Consider the following 20,702-nt stretch of genomic DNA (forward strand, 5'->3'; position numbering starts at 1 on the left):
GCTCTCCCTAGGAAGGAAAGGATAGGGGATGAGTCCTTAGACCAGCTGCTGGGGATGCGGATGCAAGACCTTCAGAACCTACTAGATACAGTGGAACACAAACTCAATGACAACCTAAGCATTATCGAAACCAAAGTCTTCTCCGTAGATTGGTTATCCCATCATGCCACTCAGCAGCAGCACCCAGCCTTCAGGAGAATCCCCAGCAAATCCGAGGCTGTTAAGAAAGAACGAGGCCCAGAAGGGAAGCTTTCCAAGCCTGGGCTCAGCCAAAAGTCAGGTAAGCATCTGGGGAACGTCCAGGGCATTCTCTGGAGCTGAAATGGAAGGAGGGATTGCCTATGAGAACAGAGAGAAGGGGAAGGAACTTCCTATGGAAAGGGGAGGATCTGGGGCAGCTAGGTACCAAGCCTGGAGAACCTGGGAGGTCCAGGGTTCAAATCTAGCCTCAGATGCTTCCTAGCTGTGTGACACCAAGCAAGTTATTTAACTCTCACTGCCTAGTCTTTGCCTTTCTTCTGTCTTAGAATTGATCCTAAGAGAGAAGGTAAGAGGAGAGAAAGAAACATTCAAGAATGGGTCATCTCTACAACAAAAGCTTTAGACTCTGTTCACTAACTCCTCCTACTGTGAAATCAGTTTTCTCATCAGTAAAATGGGCACCTACTTCCCAAGGGCATTGTGAGGATCAAACAAGAGCCCATGCTTTACACATGTTAGCTCCTATTATGATTCTTGTTATTATTATTAACAAATCCTGAACTCCCTCAGCCTCAGAGGTCTTCCCAGTTCTCTTGCCCCTCCCTGCTCCCCTCCTCTCCCTGCTTGGTACTTCACCCTCTTCTCAGGGTCCCCCAAAACTCAGTGTGCAGTTGTGTTGTCATGACCCTGTTGGGGTTTCCTTGGCAGGGATAATGGAGTAGTTGGCCATTGCTTTCTCCAGAGGGCTCTGGACTTGACTCATTTTTTCCCTCTGTAGACTCCACTTTCACATAGATAAGGGAAGATTCCCAAGTTTATGTCTTCAGATCTAGCTTCTCCCCTGAATTCTAGGCCTGCTCCATTCCCATCAGCCTAGAGGACACTTTGGCCTGGATGTCCTGCCAGCACCCCAAACTCAGAGTCAGGTCTCCATGGGAAGCTAGAGGAAGTGGGTTCAAATTCTAGCCTTGCCTCTTACTCTGTTTCTGACTTTGGACAAATCCCCTCAGTTTCCTCATCTGTGGAATGGAAGGTTGTCATTTATTTGACCACAGATTAGAGCTATCAGGGACCTTGAAGGGTCTTGTAAGCAACATAGGGCCATGGAAAGAGCTAGGTTTGGAGCCAGAGACTGGGACTCAGATCTCAGCTATGCCACTCACCACCTCTGTGTCCTTAGATAAGTCAATTATTTGAACCTCAACATTCCTCATCTATAAAATGGGGGGAAGGAAGGACTGGGCAGATATCCTCTAAGAGCCCTTCTAGCTGTAGATCCAGGATTTTATAACCCAAGTTTGATCCTAGCTCTGCCAGGTAGCCAGGGGGGACACAGCTCCCTCCCAGGGTTGTTATGAATTAATGATTAAATGAGCTAATATTTGGAAAGTGTTTAGTGCAGTATGTGGCACACAGTAGGTACTATATAAATGCGTATTCCCTTCTCCCACATCTCTTTGGTTTCAGCCAAATCATTTCTCTTTTTTTGAAGCTTGTTTTTCTCTTCTGTAAAATGAGGGGTTTAGAGTGGATTTCCGGTCAAGTCTTTTCCAACTAGACCCTTAAACTAAACTTCTTATCTTTCTCTCTAAGCCTACTTTTCCCTTTGACTTCATTATTTCTGCCAGGGCAGAGGCCATCATGTCCAAGCCCTTCATTTTAGAGATCAGGAAATGAAGAACCGAGGACCCCCTAGCCTGACTTCTCCTACCACACTATTCTTGTGAATTTGGGTGGTTTTTCTTGATAACAAACGTACTGTAGCTATCGGCTTGACAACCTGCCAATCTGACCGAAAGGACTGTAAGTTGCTTTTTAAAAAAAGAAGGCAGCAGGGGGAAGAAAAGTCCCAAGCTAGGAGCGAGCCCCTCTAAGGACAGTGCAAGAAGATGAGTGACAGAGACATTTGGAGGGTCGCAGGAGAGAGACCCCAAGGAAGGAGCCAATAAGAAAACCTACAGTGTTGGGGACAGAAATGTCCAGGGGATGAATAACCACCAAGAGCGGCAGCTGCTAAGGTCAAGCCCAGAGGGCTAAGGTAAGTACGCCCACTTCGGAACCACTGTCTCCTGCTCATTCCACCTGCCACAAAAATGGGCCACAAAAATTCACTGAGTCACCTAGCTGCCCCTGAATGGTCTAGTTTTAATCACAAGAAATCCCCACAGAAGGCTAACAGAATAAAAGGGATGTTGTTGATGTTCATTTGTTCAGTAGTGACCGATTTCTCGTGATCCCATGGAAGACATTTTTTCCTATGTAGTAACAGAAATTCAGTTACCTGACAACCTCATCCATCTAGAATACAGCTGAGAACCAGACCTAGAGACAAGAGGTCTTGGGTTCAAATCTGATCTCAGATACTTCCTGGTTCTGTGACCCCCAGGCAAGACACTTAACTATCATTGCCTAGCCCTTACCACTCTTCTGCTTGGAACCGATACTTAGTATGGATTCTAAGAAGGAAGGTAAGGGTTTTTTTTAAAAAGGCTGAACAAAACAAAATAAAAGTGACAAAAATTCTCCAAACACAAGAGATTTGATGCAGTCCCCTAGCACTGGGATTTTAGAGTAGCAACACCCACGGATGCTCAACTGCCCAGTAACAAGAGATACCAGCAACCCAACAAAGGCATTGAGATGTCACTCCTTTTGAATTCATTCAATGGGACATTGGTCAAGAGTAATTCTAGTGTAACCACTTGAGGAAAGATTCAGGGTTCATCTTGTTAGCTAAACCAAGACCTGGGCTTTGGGAGTGCTGAAGGAAGTGCTTGAGAATGGTGGCTGTGTTTTCTAAATTAGAGGCTATTTGCTGTCTCCTTGACTTCACAAGGCTTTCTATTTCAAATATACTTTTGTTCTCATACCAATATGAAGTTATCTGACAGATTCCACCTTTTCTAAAAGGGGAAATGCAGTCAGTGGATGCGAACTCAAAAGCATGATCCTGAGTGGTTTTGAACCTGAAGCCAGAAAGATTCTTGAGGTAGAAGTTTGGGGGCCCTGTTATATAGATATCATTTAAAATTGAGGGGATTTAAGACTTACCACTTTGGAAGGCTATATCTTATTCAAAAGAATAACATGATTGTATATTAAGAAGACATACTCATGAGAGGAAATCCAGGAACCAAATGTAAGAAGCATAGAAGTGAGAATTGGGATGATGATTAATAGAAACAATCAATATTTTCATCAAGCTATACTACAGACCACCTGGCCAGAAAGAAGAAATTGATATAAAGTTCAAGAAAGCATCACAAGCCTTGCCAAGAGTTAAGAGAACAATAATGAGGGTCTTCAGTTATCCAGGTGCCCTCAGCTGGAACTCTTTCAGCCCAGAAGCAAAGCAGCTTATATATTTTTGGTCTGCCTTGATGATAACTTCATCCTTCAAAGGACAGAAGAATGAGGGAAGGAGAAATTCTATTTTAGCTCTGATTATTAACACCAACAGGGGAGAACTGTTTAATGGGGTGGAAATGGTAAGAATGTTCAAGGGAAAGAAGTACCAGCATCTTCTATTGGATGCTATCCACTAAAGAGTAAACCAAGGGCAGAGTGGACAAGAGAAAGAAGTGCACGAGGGGTAGCTGGTTGGCTCAGTGGATAGAGATTCAGGCATGGAAATGGGAGGTCCTGGGTTCAAATCTGACCTCAGACACTTCCTAGCTGTGTAACCCTGGACAAGTACCTTAACCCCCATTGAATACCCCTTCCCACTCTTCTGTCTTAGAACCAATACAGAGTATTAATTCCAAGATGGAGGGTAAGGGTTTTTTTAAAAAAAGTACTCATTCTGGAACAACAAGAGAGAAGGAAGGAAGGAAGGAAGGAAGGAAGGAAGGAAGGAAGGAAGGAACGAACGAACGAACGAACGAACGAACGAACGAATGAACGAACGAACAACTGGGAAGATAACAAAATAAAACTGGAGTCAGTATGCTAGTAGAACGAGGGAGCATCATTGTTCCTCCTTGAAGTTTCCCTTCTTTGCCACAGTTCAATCTAACCTCTGTTCCTCATCTTTGGAAAGAAAATCCTTAGACATATCTACGGGTTCCAATGTATCAGAACATACTTGAAAGCTGTCATTATTTTCTTCTCTCTAGTTACTTTTCACGCTTAGTTTAAATCAGCTCTTCTTCGCTTTTTTTGTCTTACAGAAACCTAGTCACACTCTGGGAAAATGTACAGTAGACTCTTCAGAATATTTTTTTAAACTAAACCAAACCAAATAATAATCCAGACACTAATTATTTTTTTTAGCTTTTTAAAAATAAACCCTTACTTTTTGTCTTGGAGTCTGTGTATTGGCTACAAGGCAGAAGAGCGCTAAGGGCTGGACAATGGGGGTCAAGTGACTTGCCCAGGGTCACACAGTTAGGAAGTATCTGAGGTCAGATTTGAACCCAGGACCTCCCGTCTCTAGGCCTGGCTCTCCATCCACTGAGCCACCCAGCTGCCCCCACTAGAAATTTTTATTGCAAAAGGTTAGTTAATCAAACCTTTTCTAGAGCTGGAGTAGTATTTATTTCTTTATTATTTATTTATTAAGCCCTCACCACACTGGGCTAGATACTGGGCTAGATTTAGCTTATCCAAAGAAATAGTCCTCCCAACAGAAAGAATATAGATAAGAAAATAGCAGGTAACTGGGAGGGATTGGGAATGGTGGGAAAGGAAGCACTTGTAGCTGAGAGAGTTTGAGATGAGCCTCTAAGGATTTAAGAAGGTCTGCAATCCAGACATGGAGGATGGCCTGCACAAAAGGTCAGAGGATGGAGGATGGAGGATAGATATTGAGACTGGGAAATCACCATGGGTACCACTCAGGAGAAGGACACTCCCAGGGTAAGTGTCCCAGAACTGAAAGAGTTAAGTTCACTGGGCCGTGGCCTCTGGTCTAGATGCTGGTAAGGAGAATGGGAAGCCAAGCTAGAGGAGACATTCACCAGGGGGTGACCACAGAAGAGACAAAGAGGCAGGAGTTGTGACATGTCATTTCTGTTCAGTCATTTTTCAGTCTCATCCAACTCTTCATAATCCCTCTTGAGGTTTTCTTGGCAAAGATCCTCGAGTGGTTTGCCATTTCCTTCTCCAGCTCATTTGACAGATGAGGAAACTGAGGCAAATAGGGTGAAGTGACTTGCCCAGGGCCACACAGCCAGTAAGTATCTGAGTTCGGATCTGAATTCAGATCTCCTAAACTCCAGGTCCAACATTCTATCCACCGGGCTATTTGGCTGACAGAACTGATTAGCCTGGACAAATGATAGACTGGAGTATAATGGAAAGGGGAGAGTTCAGGATGGCATGGGTTCCAACACTCTTAAATAGTTTGCTTCCGTACTTTCCAGTGCAATAGGGGCTTATTGATAAGTGTTGAATGGAGGAACAAGGGAAGATGCCTCTGTTTCCCTGGCTTGGGGCTTGGAATAAACCCTGGAGATGGGCTGTGCCTTTGACCCTCTTTGTCCTTTTAGCAGCTTTGCCCAGCCTACCCTAGACTCTGGAACGGGTTCTAGACTGCCCTTTCTTTCCTTCCTCACATCGTGTGTGTGTGTGTGTGTGTGTGTGTGTGTTTCCTTCAGTGAAACTCATCCCCAAGTTTTCAGAGGCCCTCCAGACCATACAAGAACTGCAGGAAGAAGGACGGGAAAGCTCATCTAGTAAGGTAGATGTCTCCAAGACTCCAGCCGAAGGCTTCGAGGTTAGTTCCCTAGAAGAGTTGGAAGCTGCTACCTCTATCCATGAGGAGGCACTAGAAGAAGGCATGGAGGAGAGTCGGGGAGTCCAGAAGTTGTCACCACCCGAATTACCACTCCAAGTAACCCCACAGGAATATGGAGATATGAGACTGAAGGTTGTGAGGCAAGTCCATATGAAGAAGCACAGGAAGGGGGCCAAGGGGAAGCAAGTCAAGGGCCCGAAAAGGAAGCTTAAAGCTACAAAGGTGAGGTGGGGAAAGGAAGGAGAGGAAGAGGAAGGATTCAAAGCAAGGGAAAGCGTGTCAGAGCAGGCCAGAGACAGGATGAGTGAAGGTGAAGCTATCACTGTGGAGCCTGAGGAAGAGAGGCAGAAGATGGCTGAGCAACTTGATCAGGGTGACGCCTGGAGGGAGAGCATCTGCCGCCTTATGAACATGCGAATTTCAACCTCACAAGCCACCTTGACTAAGTGTCTGGGCCAAGAGATAGTGGCCTTGGCCCAGCAGGCGTTGGCGACAGAGTCCCCTAGCTGGGACATCTTCCAAGTCATCAGCCCTCCCTCATCACTCGAGTCTTTGGAAGAGTTAGAGGAATGGGAGGCAGCTGAGGAAGACAGGGAAGGCAGAAAGGAGATGGAAGCTGGGAAAGTGAAGGCAGCCAGGCAAGCGGGAGAAGGGAAGGAAGCGGAAGAAGGGAAGGAAGCGGAAGAAGGGAAGGAAGCGGAAGAAGTGGGGGAAGAGAAGGAAGCAGAAGTAGGGGAAGAGAAGGAAGCAGAAGTAGGGGAAGGGAAGGAAGCAGAAGAAGTGAGGGAACGGAAAGAAGAGAGAAAAGTGAGGGAAAGGAAGGAATCGCGAGAAGTGAGGGAAGGGAAAGAAGAGAGAAAGGGGAAGAAAAGGAAGTCAAGGCAATATGAGGAAGTGAAGAAAAAGAGTGAAGGGAAGGCCATTGAAGCCAAGGAGGAAGTGGAGTTGGGTGTGGCCTTAGAAGAAGAGTCAGAAGGGGAAGAGGAGCAAAAGTTGGTCAAGGAGGAGGCAGAGGATTTACAAACTGAGAAGGGCCAGAAAAGGAAAAGGAAAGTCTTTACCTCCCACGCTGGAGGTCTTACCATGCAAGAAGATAAACTCAGGCGTAAGAGGGAAAAACTGGTGCAGTTGGAGAAGAAACTGGCCATCATGGAGAAGAAACTTGCCAAGGAAGAAAATGATCTGACTAAAACAAAGGAAGAGCTGGTCCAGAGAGAAGAAGAGCTGATCAGGAAAGAGAAAGAGCTGGTCCATTTACAGGAAGATCTGCGCAAGGAAGCGGAAAAAATCATAGAGGACTACACTAAGCACTTGGAGGAGCCTGTAGAGATGGAGGAATTAGAACAAATGTTAAAGCCCCCCAAAAGTTTTAAGATGTTCAGGGAGGAAGTGGTCGGGATAGAGAAACCAAAGCCTAGGGCACAAAGGAAGACCGCCCTTGACACAGCAAAGGAGAAAGGTCTCAGAGATGCCTTCTCCCAGGAGGAGGAACTGGACAAAAAACTGAGCAGGAAAAAGAGGGCGGAGAAGATGAAAAAGAGTGTGGAGGAAGCATTAGGGCTCCGGGGGCTGAAACCAAAGCCTCTGGAAAGAGGAAAACAGCTTCCAGGGAAGGAAGAAAGGGAGGAAAGCAAAGAGCGTCTAGAAGATAGGATGCGGCTTCTAGAGGAAAAGAACAAACGGCTTCTAGAGGAAGAAAGGAGACAGTTTCTACTGGAAGAAAGGGAACGGCTTCTAGAGGGAATAAGAAGGTTACAAAAAGAGGAAGAAGAGGATCGTCTCCTACAGGAAGAAAGGAGACGTGTAGAGGAGGGCAGAGGCTCTGAAGAATTGGAAGCAGATCTGTCCAAGGAGCTGCCTGATGAGGTGCTCTGGGTGGAGGACAGGATGCTCTTAGAGGAAAAACTGGATTTGCTTCAGAAGCCAAGACGGCTGACTGAGGAGAGCATGTTAGCCAAGGTCCTGGAAACAAGTGAGGCAGAGAAGCTGCCTGAGGAACTGCTTAGGGAACAACAGGGGCCCTCGCAGGAGGAAAAGGAAAGCCTTCAAGAGCAGACTATTGAGGAGATCAGATTAATGGAGGAGGCAAGGAAAGTAGTTCAGAAAAAGATTGAACTAATACAGGAGGAAATTATGCTACCTCTCAAAGAGAAAAGGCTGTTGGAAGAAGAGAAGGAGATTGTCCAGGAGAAGGCATCAATGATTCAGGAAGAGAGGGAGAGGGTTCAAAAGAAGTGGGAGTTGTTGAAAGAGGAGATGGAGCTGAGCTCTGATGAGGAGTCCATGGAAAAAGAGAAACTTGAGGCCAAAAGAGAGAAGAGAAGGATTCTCCAAGAAAGGAAGGAGAAGCTAGCTAAGGAAGAGAAAGAAGCAGCCTTGGAAAAAATGGAGCTCATTGAAGAGGAAAGGTTGCTGGATAAAAGGAAGAAAGAGATTGAACAACAGAAGAAGAGGATATATGAAGAAAAGAAGGTACTGGAGAAGCCTAAAGAAGTGATATATTCTCACAGAGAGGAGGAAGAGAGGGGATCCTCTGAAGAGGAAATAAAGAAAGGCTTGGAGAAGGAAATGAAACACTTAGAAGAAAGTGAAGAATTGAGTGAGGAAGAGAAGGAAGAAGAAGAGGAAGAAGAGGAGGAGGAAGAGGAAGAGGAGGAGGAAGATGAGGGGGAGGAGGAAAAGGAGGGAAAGGAGGAAGAGGAAGAAGAGAGTAAAGAAGAAGAGGAAGAAGAGAAGGAAAAGAAAGGGGAAGAACTGGGGATAAAGGAGGGACTGGGTGTTGAAAAGAGGACATGGTTTGAGGAGAAGAAATGGCAGCATCTGGAGGAGAAGGAGGAGGATGAAGAGAAGGAAAAGAAAAGGGAAGAACTAGAGACAGAGGATAAGCTAGGCACCGAACAAGAGAGACAGCGCTGGGAGAAGAGACAGCAGAGTCGAGAGGAGGAGCAGGGGGATGAAGAGAAGGACAAGAAAAGGAAAGAACTAGAGAAAAAAAGGGCTGAGCGGGGTGATGAAATAAGGAAATGGCTATTTGGGAAGAAAAAGTCTCCTCAAGAGAAGAAGGAAGAGAAGGGGGAAAAGGGGGAACTAAAGATAAAGGGTGAGCTGGTTGCTGAAAAGGGGAGATGGTCATGGGAGAAGAGAAAGTCTCAAAAGAAGAAAAGTGAATATTGGGAGGAGGAGGAGGAGGAGGAGGAGGAGGAGGAGGAAGTTGCAGAGAAGGAAGAGAAAGAAAAGAAAAGGGAAGAACTAAGGATAAAGGGTAAGCTGAGTGCTGATGAGAGAAAATGGGTATGGAAGAAGAGAAAGCATGATGGAGAGGAGAGAGAGCAGCGTAAAGTCTCGGGGGAAGAGAAGAAAGAGAAAGAGAAGAAAAAGAAAACAGAAAGGGAAGAACTGGAGACTGGGGATGAGCTGGGCATTGAACAGCAGAAACTACCTTGGGATAAGAAGAAATTGATCAGAGCAATGAAAAGGGCAAAGAAGAAACTAGAGAGGTCTGAAGAGAAGAGGGCATCAGTAAGGCGAGAGATACGGGTAATGAGGAGATATCTCCGGAAAAAAAGAGAGCTGATTGAGTACAAGAAAGAGCTGGCCAAGCTAAAGAAAGGCTTGGGCAAGGAAAAGAAAGAGTGGAAGAAGAAAGAGGATGATAGAAATAAGGAAAAGCTATCAGAGATAAAGAAAAAGATGGAGGCCCTCTCTGAGGAGTTGAATAAATTCACTGAGAAGATGAGCATATTGGTCCAGAAAGAAGAAATGATGAATTATGAAAGGGGAAAACTGGTTGAGGAGGAGAAGAAGCTAGCCAAGGAGGAGAAAATGCTAGCCCGTGCAGAAAAGAAAATCTACAGGAAGGAGAAGAAACTGGCCAAGAAGCGATGGGAGCTGGCAAAGAGATTACAACAGGCCCAGGAAATGGTGGCACCCACCTTGACCCAGGAGGAGATAGAGGAGATTCAGGAACTGGGGGAATGGCTGAAGTGGCTTCACTTGAAGCTTGACAACATTGAGCCTGAAGAGAGGGCAAAGAGGACCAGAAAACCAGAGGATCTCACCTCAGAGGAGATATTAGAGGAGAAGGTATCAGAGAAGACATCTTCAGAGGCATCACTGTCAGAGGAGGAAGTAGGAGCAAAAAAGAAAGAGAAAAAGAAGAAGGAGGAGGAGAAGGAGGAGGAAGAGGAAGAGGAGGAAGAGGAGGAGGAAGTCATAGAAGAAAAAAAGAAAAAAGGGAAAGAGAAAGTAGGAGTCAAAAAGAAAAAAGGAGAAGAGGAGGAGGAGGAGGAGGAAGTCATAGAAGAAAAAAAGAAAAAGAGGGAGAAGAAAGTAGGAGCAAAAAAGAAAGAAGAGGAAAAGGAGGAGGAGGAGGAAGAGGAGAAGGGGGAGGAGGAGGAGGAAGTCATAGAAGAAAAAAAGAAAAAAGGGAAAGAGAAAGTAGGAGTCAAAAAGAAAAAAGGAGAAGAGGAAGAGGAGGAAGAGGAAGTCATAGAAGAAAAAAAGAAAAGGGGGGAGAAGAAAGTAGGAGCAAAAAAGAAAGAAGAGGAAAAGGAGGAGGAGGAGGAATTCATAGAAGAAAAAAAGAAAAAGGGGGAGGAGAAAGTAGGAGCAAAAAAGAAAGAAGAAGAAGAAAAGGAGGAGGAAGAGGAGGAGGAATTCATAGAAGAAAAAAAGAAAAAGGAGGAGAAGAAAGTAGGAGCAAAAATGAAAGAAGAAGAGGAAAAGGAGGAGGAGGAATTCATAGAAGAAAAAAAGAAAAAGGGGAAGGAGAAAGTAGGAGCAAAAATGAAAGAAGAAGAGGAAAAGGAGGAGGAGGAATTCATAGAAGAAAAAAAGAAAAAGGGGAAGGAGAAAGTAGGAGCAAAAATGAAAGAAGAAGAGGAAAAGGAGGAGGAGGAATTCATAGAAGAAAAAAAGAAAAAGGGGAAGGAGAAAGTAGGAGCAAAAATGAAAGGAGAAGAGGAAAAGGAGGAGGAGGAATTCATAGAAGAAAAAAAGAAAAAGGGGAAGGAGAAAGTAGGAGCAAAAATGAAAGAAGAAGAGGAAAAGGAGGAGGAGGAAGTCATAGAAGAAAAAAAGAAAAAAGGGAAGGAGAAAGTAGAAGTTAAAAAGAAAAAAGGAGAAGAAGAGGAGGAAGAGGAAGTCATAGAAGAAAAAGAGAAAAAGGGGGAGAAGAAAGTAGGAGTGAAAAAGAAAGAAGAGGAAAAGGAGGAGGAGGAGGAAGTCATAGAAGAAAAAAAGAAAAAAGGGAAGGAGAAAGTAGGAGCAAAAATGAAAGAAGAAGAGGAAAAGGAGGAGGAGGAAGTCATAGAAGAAAAAAAGAAAAAAGGGAAGGAGAAAGTAGAAGTTAAAAAGAAAAAAGGAGAAGAAGAGGAGGAAGAGGAAGTCATAGAAGAAAAAAAGAAAAAGGGGGAGAAGAAAGTAGGAGTGAAAAAGAAAGAAGAGGAAAAGGAGGAGGAGGAGGAAGTCATAGAAGAAAAAAAGAAAAAAGGGAAGGAGAAAGTAGGAGCAAAAATGAAAGAAGAAGAGGAAAAGGAGGAGGAGGAAGTCATAGAAGAAAAAAGGAAGAAAGTAGGAGCAAAAAAGAAAGAAGAGGAAAAGGAGGAGGAGGAAGTCATAGAAGAAAAAAAGAAAAAAGGGAAGGAGAAAGTAGGAGTCAAAAAGAAAAAAGAAGAAGAAGAGGAGGAAGAAGAGGAATTCATAGAAGAAAAAAGGAAAAAGGGGGAGAAGAAAGTAGGAGCAAAAAAGAAAGAAGAGGAGGAAAAGGAGGAGGAAGAGGAAGTCATAGAAGAAAAAAAGAAAAAGGGGGAGAAGAAAGTAGGAGTGAAAAAGAAAGAAGAGGAAAAGGAGGAGGAGGAGGAAGTCATAGAAGAAAAAAAGAAAAAAGGGAAGGAGAAAGTAGGAGCAAAAATGAAAGAAGAGGAAAAGGAGGAGGAGGAAGTCATAGAAGAAAAAAGGAAGAAAGTAGGAGCAAAAAAGAAAGAAGAGGAAAAGGAGGAAGAGGAGGAATTCATAGAAGAAAAAAAGAAAAAAGGAAAGGAAAAAGTAGGAGCAAAAAAGAAAGAAGAGGAAAAGGGGGAGGAAGAGGAAGTCATAGAAGAAAAAAAGAAAAAGGGGGAGAAGAAAGTACTAGCAAAAAAGAAAGAAGAGGAAATGGAGGAGGAGGAGGAATTCATAAAAGAAAAAAAGAAAAAAGGGAAGGAGAAAGTAGGAGTCAAAAAGAAAAAAGAAGAAGAAGAGGAGGAAGAAGAGGAAATCATAGAAGAAAAAAGGAAAAAGGGGGAGAAGAAAGTAGGAGCAAAAAAGAAAGAAGAGGAGGAAAAGGAGGAGGAAGAGGAAGTCATAGAAGAAAAAAAGAAAAAGGGGGAGAAGAAAGTAGGAGTGAAAAAGAAAGAAGAGGAAAAGGAGGAGGAGGAGGAAGTCATAGAAGAAAAAAAGAAAAAAGGGAAGGAGAAAGTAGGAGCAAAAATGAAAGAAGAGGAAAAGGAGGAGGAGGAAGTCATAGAAGAAAAAAGGAAGAAAGTAGGAGCAAAAAAGAAAGAAGAGGAAAAGGAGGAAGAGGAGGAATTCATAGAAGAAAAAAAGAAAAAAGGAAAGGAAAAAGTAGGAGCAAAAAAGAAAGAAGAGGAAAAGGGGGAGGAAGAGGAAGTCATAGAAGAAAAAAAGAAAAAGGGGGAGAAGAAAGTACTAGCAAAAAAGAAAGAAGAGGAAATGGAGGAGGAGGAGGAATTCATAAAAGAAAAAAAGAAAAAAGGGAAGGAGAAAGTAGGAGTCAAAAAGAAAAAAGAAGAAGAAGAGGAGGAAGAAGAGGAAATCATAGAAGAAAAAAGGAAAAAGGGGGAGAAGAAAGTAGGAGCAAAAAAGAAAGAAGAGGAGGAAAAGGAGGAGGAAGAGGAAGTCATAGAAGAAAAAAAGAAAAAGGGGGAGAAGAAAGTACTAGCAAAAAAGAAAGAAGAGGAAATGGAGGAGGAGGAAGTCATAGAAGAAAAAAAGAAAAAAGGGAAGGAGAAAGTAGGAGTTAAAAAGAAAAAAGGAGAAGAAGAGGAGGAGGAGGAAGTCATAGAAGAAAAAAAGAAAAAAGGGAAGGAGAAAGTAGGAGCAAAAATGAAAGAAGAAGAGGAAAAGGAGGAGGAGGAATTCATAGAAGAAAAAAAGAAAAAGGGGGAGAAGAAAGTAGGAGCAAAAAAGAAAGAAGAGGAAATGGAGGAGGAGGAGGAATTCATAGAAGAAAAAAAGAAAAAAGGGAAGGAGAAAGTAGGAGTTAAAAAGAAAAAAGGAGAAGAGGAGGAGGAGGAAGTCATAGAAGAAAAAAAGAAAAAAGGGAAGGAGAAAGTAGGAGCAAAAATGAAAGAAGAAGAGGAAAAGGAGGAGGAGGAATTCATAGAAGAAAAAAAGAAAAAAGGGAAGGAGAAAGTAGGAGCAAAAATGAAAGAAGAAGAGGAAAAAGAGGAGGAGGAATTCATAGAAGAAAAAAAGAAAAAAGGGAAGGAGAAAGTAGGAGTCAAAAAGAAAAAAGGAGAAAAAGAGGAAGAGGAAGTCATAGAAGAAAAAAGAAAGAAAGTAGGAGCAAAAAAGAAAGAAGAGGAAAAGGAGGAAGAGGAGGAATTCATAGAAGAAAAAAAGAAAAAAGGAAAGGAAAAAGTAGGAGCAAAAAAGAAAGAAGAAGAGGAAAAGGAGGAGGAGGAGGAATTCATAAAAGAAAAAAAGAAAAAAGGGAAGGAGAAAGTAGGAGTCAAAAAGAAAAAAGAAGAAGAAGAGGAGGAAGAAGAGGAAATCATAGAAGAAAAAAGGAAAAAGGGGGAGAAGAAAGTAGGAGCAAAAAAGAAAGAAGAGGAGGAAAAGGAGGAGGAAGAGGAAGTCATAGAAGAAAAAAAGAAAAAGGGGGAGAAGAAAGTAGGAGTGAAAAAGAAAGAAGAGGAAAAGGAGGAGGAGGAAGTCATAGAAGAAAAAAAGAAAAAAGGGAAGGAGAAAGTAGGAGTCAAAAAGAAAAAAGAAGAAGAGGAGGAAGAAGAGGAAATCATAGAAGAAAAAAGGAAAAAGGGGGAGAAGAAAGTAGGAGCAATAAAGAAGGAAGAGGAGGAGGAGGAGGAAGTCATAGAAGAAAAAAAGAAAAAAAGGAAGGAGAAAGTAGAAGCAAAAAAGAAAAAAGAAGAGGAGGAAGAAGAGGAAGTCATAGAAGAAAAAAAGAAAAAGGAGAAGGAAGTAAGAGCAAAAAAGAAGGAAGAGGAGGAGGAGGAAGTCATAGAAGAAAAAAAGAAAAAAGGGAAGGAGAAAGTAGGAGTTAAAAAGAAAAAAGGAGAAGAGGAGGAGGAAGAGGAAGTCATAGAAGAAAAAAAGAAAAGAGAAAAAGAGAAAGTAGGAGCAAAAAAGAAAAAAGAAGAGGAGGAAGAGGAGGAAGTCATAGAAGAAAAAAAGAAAAAGGAGAAGGAAGTAAGAGCAAAAAAGAAGGAAGAGGAGGAGGAGGAGGAAGTCATAGAAGAAAAAAAGAAAAAAGGGAAGGAGAAAGTAGGAGTTAAAAAGAAAAAAGGAGAAGAGGAGGAGGAAGAGGAAGTCATAGAAGAAAAAAAGAAAAGAGAAAAAGAGAAAGTAGGAGCAATAAAGAAGGAAGAGGAGGAGGAGGAGGAGGAAGTCATAGAAGAAAAAAAGAAAAAAAGGAAGGAGAAAGTAGGAGTGAAAAAGAAAAAAGAAGAGGAGGAAGAAGAGGAAGTCATAGAAGAAAAAAAGAAAAAGGAGAAGGAAGTAAGAGCAAAAAAGAAGGAAGAGGAGGAGGAGGAGGAAGTCATAGAAGAAAAAAAGAAAAAAGGGAAGGAGAAAGTAGAAGCAAAAAAGAAAAAAGGAGAAGAGGAAGAAAAGGAAGTCATAGAAGAAAAAAAGAAAAAGGAAGAGAAGAAAGTAAGAGCAAAAAAGAAGGAAGAAGAGGAGGAAGTCATAGAAGAAAAAAAGAAAAAAAGGAAGGAGAAAGTAGGAGTTAAAAAGAAAAAAGGAGAAGAGGAGGAGGAAGAGGAAGTCATAGAAGAAAAAAAGAAAAGAGAAAAAGAGAAAGCAGGAGCAATAAAGAAGGAAGAGGAGGAGGAGGAGGAGGAAGTCATAGAAGAAAAAAAGAAAAAAGAGAAGGAAGTAAGAGCAAAAAAGAAGGAAGAGGAGGAGGAGGAAGTCATAGAAGAAAAAAAGAAAAAAGGGAAGGAGAAAGTAGAAGCAAAAAAGAAAAAAGAAGAGGAAGAAAAGGAAGTCATAGAAGAAAAAAAGAAAAAGGAAGAGAAGAAAGGAAGAGCAAAAAAGAAGGAAGAAGAGGAGGAAGTCATAGAAGAAAAAAAGAAAAAATGGAAGGAGAAAGTAGAAGCAAAAAAGAAAAAAGGAGAAGAGGAGGAAGAGGAAGTCATAGAAGAAAAAAAGAGAAAAAGGAAGGAGAAAGTAGGAGAAAAAAAGAAAGAAAGAGAAGAAGAGGAGGAAGAGGAGGAGGAGGAAGAGGAAGTCATAGAAGAAAAAAAGAAAAAAGGGAAAGAGAAAGTAGGAGCAAAAAAGAAAAAAGAAGTGGAGGAAGTCATAAAAGAAAAAAAGAAAAAGGATGAAAAAGTAGGAGCAAAAAAGAAAGAAGAGGAGGAGGAAGAAGTCATGGAAGGAAAAAAGAAAAAAAGGAAGAAGAAAGTTGGAGTAAGAAAGAAGGAAGAAGAGGAGGAAGAGGAAGTCATAGAAGAAAAGAAAAAAAGGAAGAAAGTAGGAGCAAAAAAGAAAGAAGAGGAGGAAGTCATAGAAGAAAAAAAGAAAAAAGAGAAAGGAGCAAAAAAGAAAGAAGAGGAGGAAGAAGAGGAGGAGGAAGAAGAGGAGGAGGAGGAGGAAGAGGAGGAAGAGGAGGAGGAAGAAGAGGAGGAGGAGGAGGAAGAGGAAGAAGAGGAGGAGGAGGAGGAGGAGGAAGAGGAGGAGGAAGAAGAGGAGGAGGAGGAGGAAGAGGAAGAAGAGGAGGAGGAGGAGGAGGAGGAAGAGGAAGAAGTCATAGAAGCAAAAAAGAAAAAAGGGAAGGAGAAAGTAAGAGCAAAAAAGAAAGAAGAGGAGGAGGGAGAAATAGAAGAAAAAAAGAAAAAATGGAAAGAGAAAATAGGAACAAAAAAGAAAGAGGAGGAGGAGGAGGAGGAGGAGGAGGAAGAGGAAGAAGTCATAGAAGCAAAAAAGAAAAAAGGGAAGGAGAAAGTAAGAGCAAAAAAGAAAGAAGAGGAGGAGGGAGAAATAGAAGAAAAAAAGAAAAAAAGGAAAGAGAAAATAGGAACAAAAAAGAAAGAGGAGGAGGAGGAGGAAGAGGAGGAGGAGGAGGAGGAGGAAGAGGAAGAAGTCATAGAAGCAAAAAAGAAAAAAGGGAAGGAGAAAGTAAGAGCAAAAAAGAAAGAAGAGGAGGAGGGAGAAATAGAAGAAAAAAAGAAAAAATGGAAAGAGAAAATAGGAACAAAAAAGAAAGAGGAGGAGGAGGAGGAAGAGGAGGAGGAGGAGGAGGAGGAAGAGGAAGAAGTCATAGAAGCAAAAAAGAAAAAAGGGAAGGAGAAAGTAAGAGCAAAAAAGAAAGAAGAGGAGGAGGGAGAAATAGAAGAAAAAAAGAAAAAATGGAAAGAGAAAATAGGAACAAAAAAGAAAGAGGAGGAGGAGGAGGAGGAGGAGGAGGAGGAGGAAGAGGAAGAAGTCATAGAAGCAAAAAAGAAAAAAGGGAAGGAGAAAGTAAGAGCAAAAAAGAAAGAAGAGGAGGAGGGAGAAATAGAAGAAAAAAAGAAAAAAAGGAAAGAGAAAATAGGAACAAAAAAGAAAGAGGAGGAGGAGGAGGAAGAGGAGGAGGAAGAAGAGGAGGAGGAGGAGGAAGAAGTCATAGAAGAAAAAAAGAAAAAAGGGAAGGAGAAAGTAAGAGCAAAAAAGAAAGAAGAGGAGGAGGGAGAAAAAGAAGAAAAAAAGAAAAAATGGAAAGAGAAAATAGGAACAAAAAAGAAAGAGGAGGAGGAGGAGGAGGAGGAGGAGGAGGAAGAGGAAGAAATCATAGAAGCAAAAAAGAAAAAAGGGAAGGAGAAAATAAGAGCAAAAAAGAAAGAGGAGGAGGGAGAAATAGAAGAAAAAAAGAAAAAATGGAAAGAGAAAATAGGAACAAAAAAGAAAGAGGAGGAGGAGGAGGAGGAGGAGGAGGAAGTAATAGAAGCAAAAAAGAAAAAAGGGAAGGAGAAAGTAAGAGCAAAAAAGAAAGAAGAGGAGGAGGGAGAAATAGAAGAAAAAAAGAAAAAATGGAAAGAGAAAATAGGAACAAAAAAGAAAGAGGAGGAGGAAGAGGAGGAGGAGGAGGAAGAAGTCATAGAAGCAAAAAAGAAAAAAGGGAAGGAGAAAGTAAGAGCAAAAAAGAAAGAAGAGGAGGAGGGAGAAAAAGAAGAAAAAAAGAAAAAATGGAAAGAGAAAATAGGAACAAAAAAGAAAGAGGAGGAGGAGGAAGAGGAGGAAGTCATAGAAGAAAAAAAGAAAAAAGAGAAGGAGAAAGTAGGAGCAAAAAAGAAAGAAGAGGAGGAAGAGGAAGAGGAAATCATAAAAGAAAAAAAGAAAAAGGGGAAAGAGAAAATAGGAACAAAAAAGAAAAAAGAAAAAGAAAAAGAGGAAGTCATAGAAGAAAAAAAGAAAAAGGGAGGGAAGAAAATAAGAGCAAAAAAAGAAGAGGAGGAGGAGGAAGTCATAGAAGAAAAAAAGAAAAAGGGAGGGAAGAAAATAAGAGCAAAAAAAGAAGAGGAGGAGGAGGAAGTCATAGAAGAAAAAAAGAAAAAAGGGAAGAAAGTAGGAGCAAAAAAGAAAGAAGAGGAAGTAAAAGGAAAAAGGAAAGTAGAAGAGGAGGAAATAAAAGGAAAAGAGGAAGAAGAGGAGGAGGAAGAGGAGGAAGAAGAGGAGGAGGAAGAAGAGGAGGAGGAAGAAGAGGAAGAAGAGGAGGAGGAAGAGGAGGAGGAGGAGGAGGAAGAGGGGGAGGAGGGGAAAAAGAGGAGGAAGAGGGGGAGGAGGGAAAAAATCATTCAAATGCCTGCAGGAAAGAGTCTATTCACCACAGAAGAGACCATTAAAGACAGGGCAGTTGAGAAGCGTCCCAAGGAAGTCAGGAAGCTAGAAGTCCTAGAACCAGCCTCACAGGAGCTCATGAAGGAGAAGGAAGAGGAGTACCGGAAGACTTTAGAGAAACTGGAAGTCATAACTCCATGGCAAAAGGAACAAATGGCCACCATTTCATGGGAAGAGATTCAAAGGGAACTCTTTCTAGCCCGATCTAAACATAAACTTCAAAAACCTGGGGAACTTGGGGGATTTGGGGAACTTGGGGAACTTGGAGAACTTGGGGAACCCAGGCAACCTGGGAAACCAGAGGCCCCAGAAGCCCCGGAAGCTATGGCCAAAGTCAGAGAAAAGCTTCCCCTGAAATTCCTCAAGCCCAAGAAGCTCAGGATTCCCATTCAGAGGCTCAAGCAACAGAAGATCAAGTCAGCAGAAGAGGAGTGGAAGTGGTTTAGGCTACTGCAACAGCTCATGCTGGGGGAAACCCCGGTGGGGATGGCTGAGCTGGGCATCTCTGACAGCATGTTGGAGCTCAGCCAGGTGGATCAGGACTGGCTGAAAGACATCATGAAGGAGCTCCAGAGCAAGAAGAAGATCTCCCAGGATAACTACGAGCACCTGTGCCAGCTGCTAGCCAAGGTCCAATCAGAGAAACAAAAGGAGTGGCTGCACGTGGCGGGGCTTCAGGCCATCACCCTGCCCCGGAGGGAGATGGTGGCCGTGATTCCCAAGCTCTCAAAGGCCGAAAGGAAGACGATCACCCTAGGGCCCGGCCGCCTGAAGGTCATCCCTCCCATCAAGAGAGAGGGGGACAAGCCTCCGCTCGCAACCACAGCAGAGCCATCAACTGTCCTCCCGGCTGCCACTTCCGTTCCTGGGGTCCCCGCTAAGAAAGGCCCAGCCGCTGTGGATGCCAGGGACTGGGCAGAGCAGTTTGCTGTGGTGCTCAGGGACAAGGAGCTTGGACCCCTGTTATCCTTGAAAAAAACATCCCATGATGCCTCTGAATATCTAGAAACGTCATCCATGATCTGGCAGCTGAAAAGGGATCTCAGAGCTTGGGAGAAGAAGATGAAGAAACTTCGGGCGAAGCCAGCGAAGGAAGCCCCACCGATGCCACCAGAGAAGATGCTGCCCTGGGAGACCTTTGTTGCCCTGTACCACGTCCTCGTGGTCCTACGGGAGCGGTATGACAAGCCCTCCTGGAGGGCCCAGTTCCACCAGATTCTGGACTTGTACCATCTCAGGTCCACTCGGGTCCACGAGCTGTTGGAGAAACTCCTGCAGGAAAAGAAACACTTGCCGCTGGACGTGGTATACGAGCAGGCCCTCGAGGCCCATGACGAGGTGCTTGGGGAGCGCCTCCTTTACCATGTGTACTGCGGGGCTCACCGAGCCCCAGCCCAACCAAGCAATTTCCAGATGGTCCTGCCCCTGCCTGGGCAGAACCAAGTCCACACAGTTCTTCCAGCAGGCAGTACTCACTATGGGAACTTGGAGCTGGCCTGGAAGAGCGCAATTCTTTCTGACCCCTCTTGTCATTCTACCGGGCTGCCCCCTATCTTTACCCCCTCCCAGGACCCCAAGACTAAGCGTTGACTCAGACTCTGGGGTGCCAGCACGGCAGGGTCACCCCTACATCCGCCTCTCCCCCCCAGTACCCACTGTGGACACTGGCTTCAAGCCTCTGGGTGCTGCCTGGGGGGAGAGGCGGCCTAGTGCTGGGTCCTGAGCCCCCCACTTCCCCAGCCCTCCCTGTCCCCTCTCTGGTCCCCAATAAAGCCCATCTCATTCCTGATGAGGACAGCGGTGTGTCTCCTCGGCCTCCTTTCTCCTCCATTCCCCCTAAGACCACGCTACTACACGAAGGCCCCCTGCACACCTACCAGAATAGCTGCCTACATGATTACATTCTCCTTTTTGTGGAGGGAGAGGCCATCTCCGGATCGTTCAGAATACGCAGGAGGCTGCCGGCAGGGTCTAAGCACCCAATGCCAGGCACTCGTGTGTGAGTGACCCCACACGAGTTCCCATAATTTCTCAGTGTCCAAACAAACTCTCCGAGACAACACGAAGCAGCAGGGCACAAGCCGACCTCCCCGGGTAGAGGGTTTCTTCACTGAGCCTCTTGGGCCAACAAAATCACAAATCAAGTCCCCCCAATGGGCCAGCTCCCAAATGTGCCCATGCTAGAGCTTCTCCCACCCAAGCTACCCTCGGCCTCATTCCCATATCTACTCTTCAAGCACAACTGGAACCCAGAAGTTCCCAGAAAGATAGCATTGGGTTGTTTAGCAAAAGGCAACTTGGAGTAGAGAATCCATGGCTGGCCTCTGGAAGACCTGAGTTCAAGTTCTGATTCAGACATCTACTGGGCGTGCAACTCTTACACACTAAGTCACAGAGAAAGGGTAGGTCTCCATGGGCCGGAGGGGAAATGGGCTTGCTAGTCCAACAAAATCACACAAAAACCAAGCGTCTTAACCCCACAACTGCTACTCCAGTCTACAGGCCTGGCTTTTTATCCACTGAGCCACCCAGCTTCCTCAGTCCATTTCTCACAGGAGGAGAGGCAAAAAAGCTTAGAGAACAGCAAATGACACCCGAGTGCTATTTGATTCCTTGCTTCCTGGGTGAGGGATACTTAGATTATTGGGGAAGAAGTTGGGGGGAGTAGGAGAGCTGCTGTCCCTGCCACCAATTTCTTCTCACAGAA

The 20,702-nt window shown here is 43.7% G+C and overlaps 1 protein-coding gene across 2 annotated transcripts in view; it reads left to right on the forward strand.

Annotated features, from left to right (window-relative positions):
• Positions 1-19,792, forward strand: part of LOC103098056 (golgin subfamily B member 1) — a 35,346-nt gene extending 15,554 nt beyond the window's left edge. For both annotated transcript variants that reach the window (XM_007491763.3, XM_056796188.1), the window contains 2 exons: positions 12-280; positions 5,799-19,792. In XM_007491763.3, coding sequence (XP_007491825.2) covers positions 12-280; positions 5,799-19,585 — 14,056 coding nt within the window. In that variant the 3' untranslated portion in view covers positions 19,586-19,792. The remainder of the gene's footprint in view (positions 1-11; positions 281-5,798) is intronic.
• Positions 19,793-20,702: the final 910 nt, after the last annotated feature.

This window comes from Monodelphis domestica, chromosome 4 (assembly GCF_027887165.1).
Source record: "Monodelphis domestica isolate mMonDom1 chromosome 4, mMonDom1.pri, whole genome shotgun sequence".
Classification (NCBI taxonomy): Eukaryota; Metazoa; Chordata; class Mammalia; order Didelphimorphia; family Didelphidae; genus Monodelphis; species Monodelphis domestica.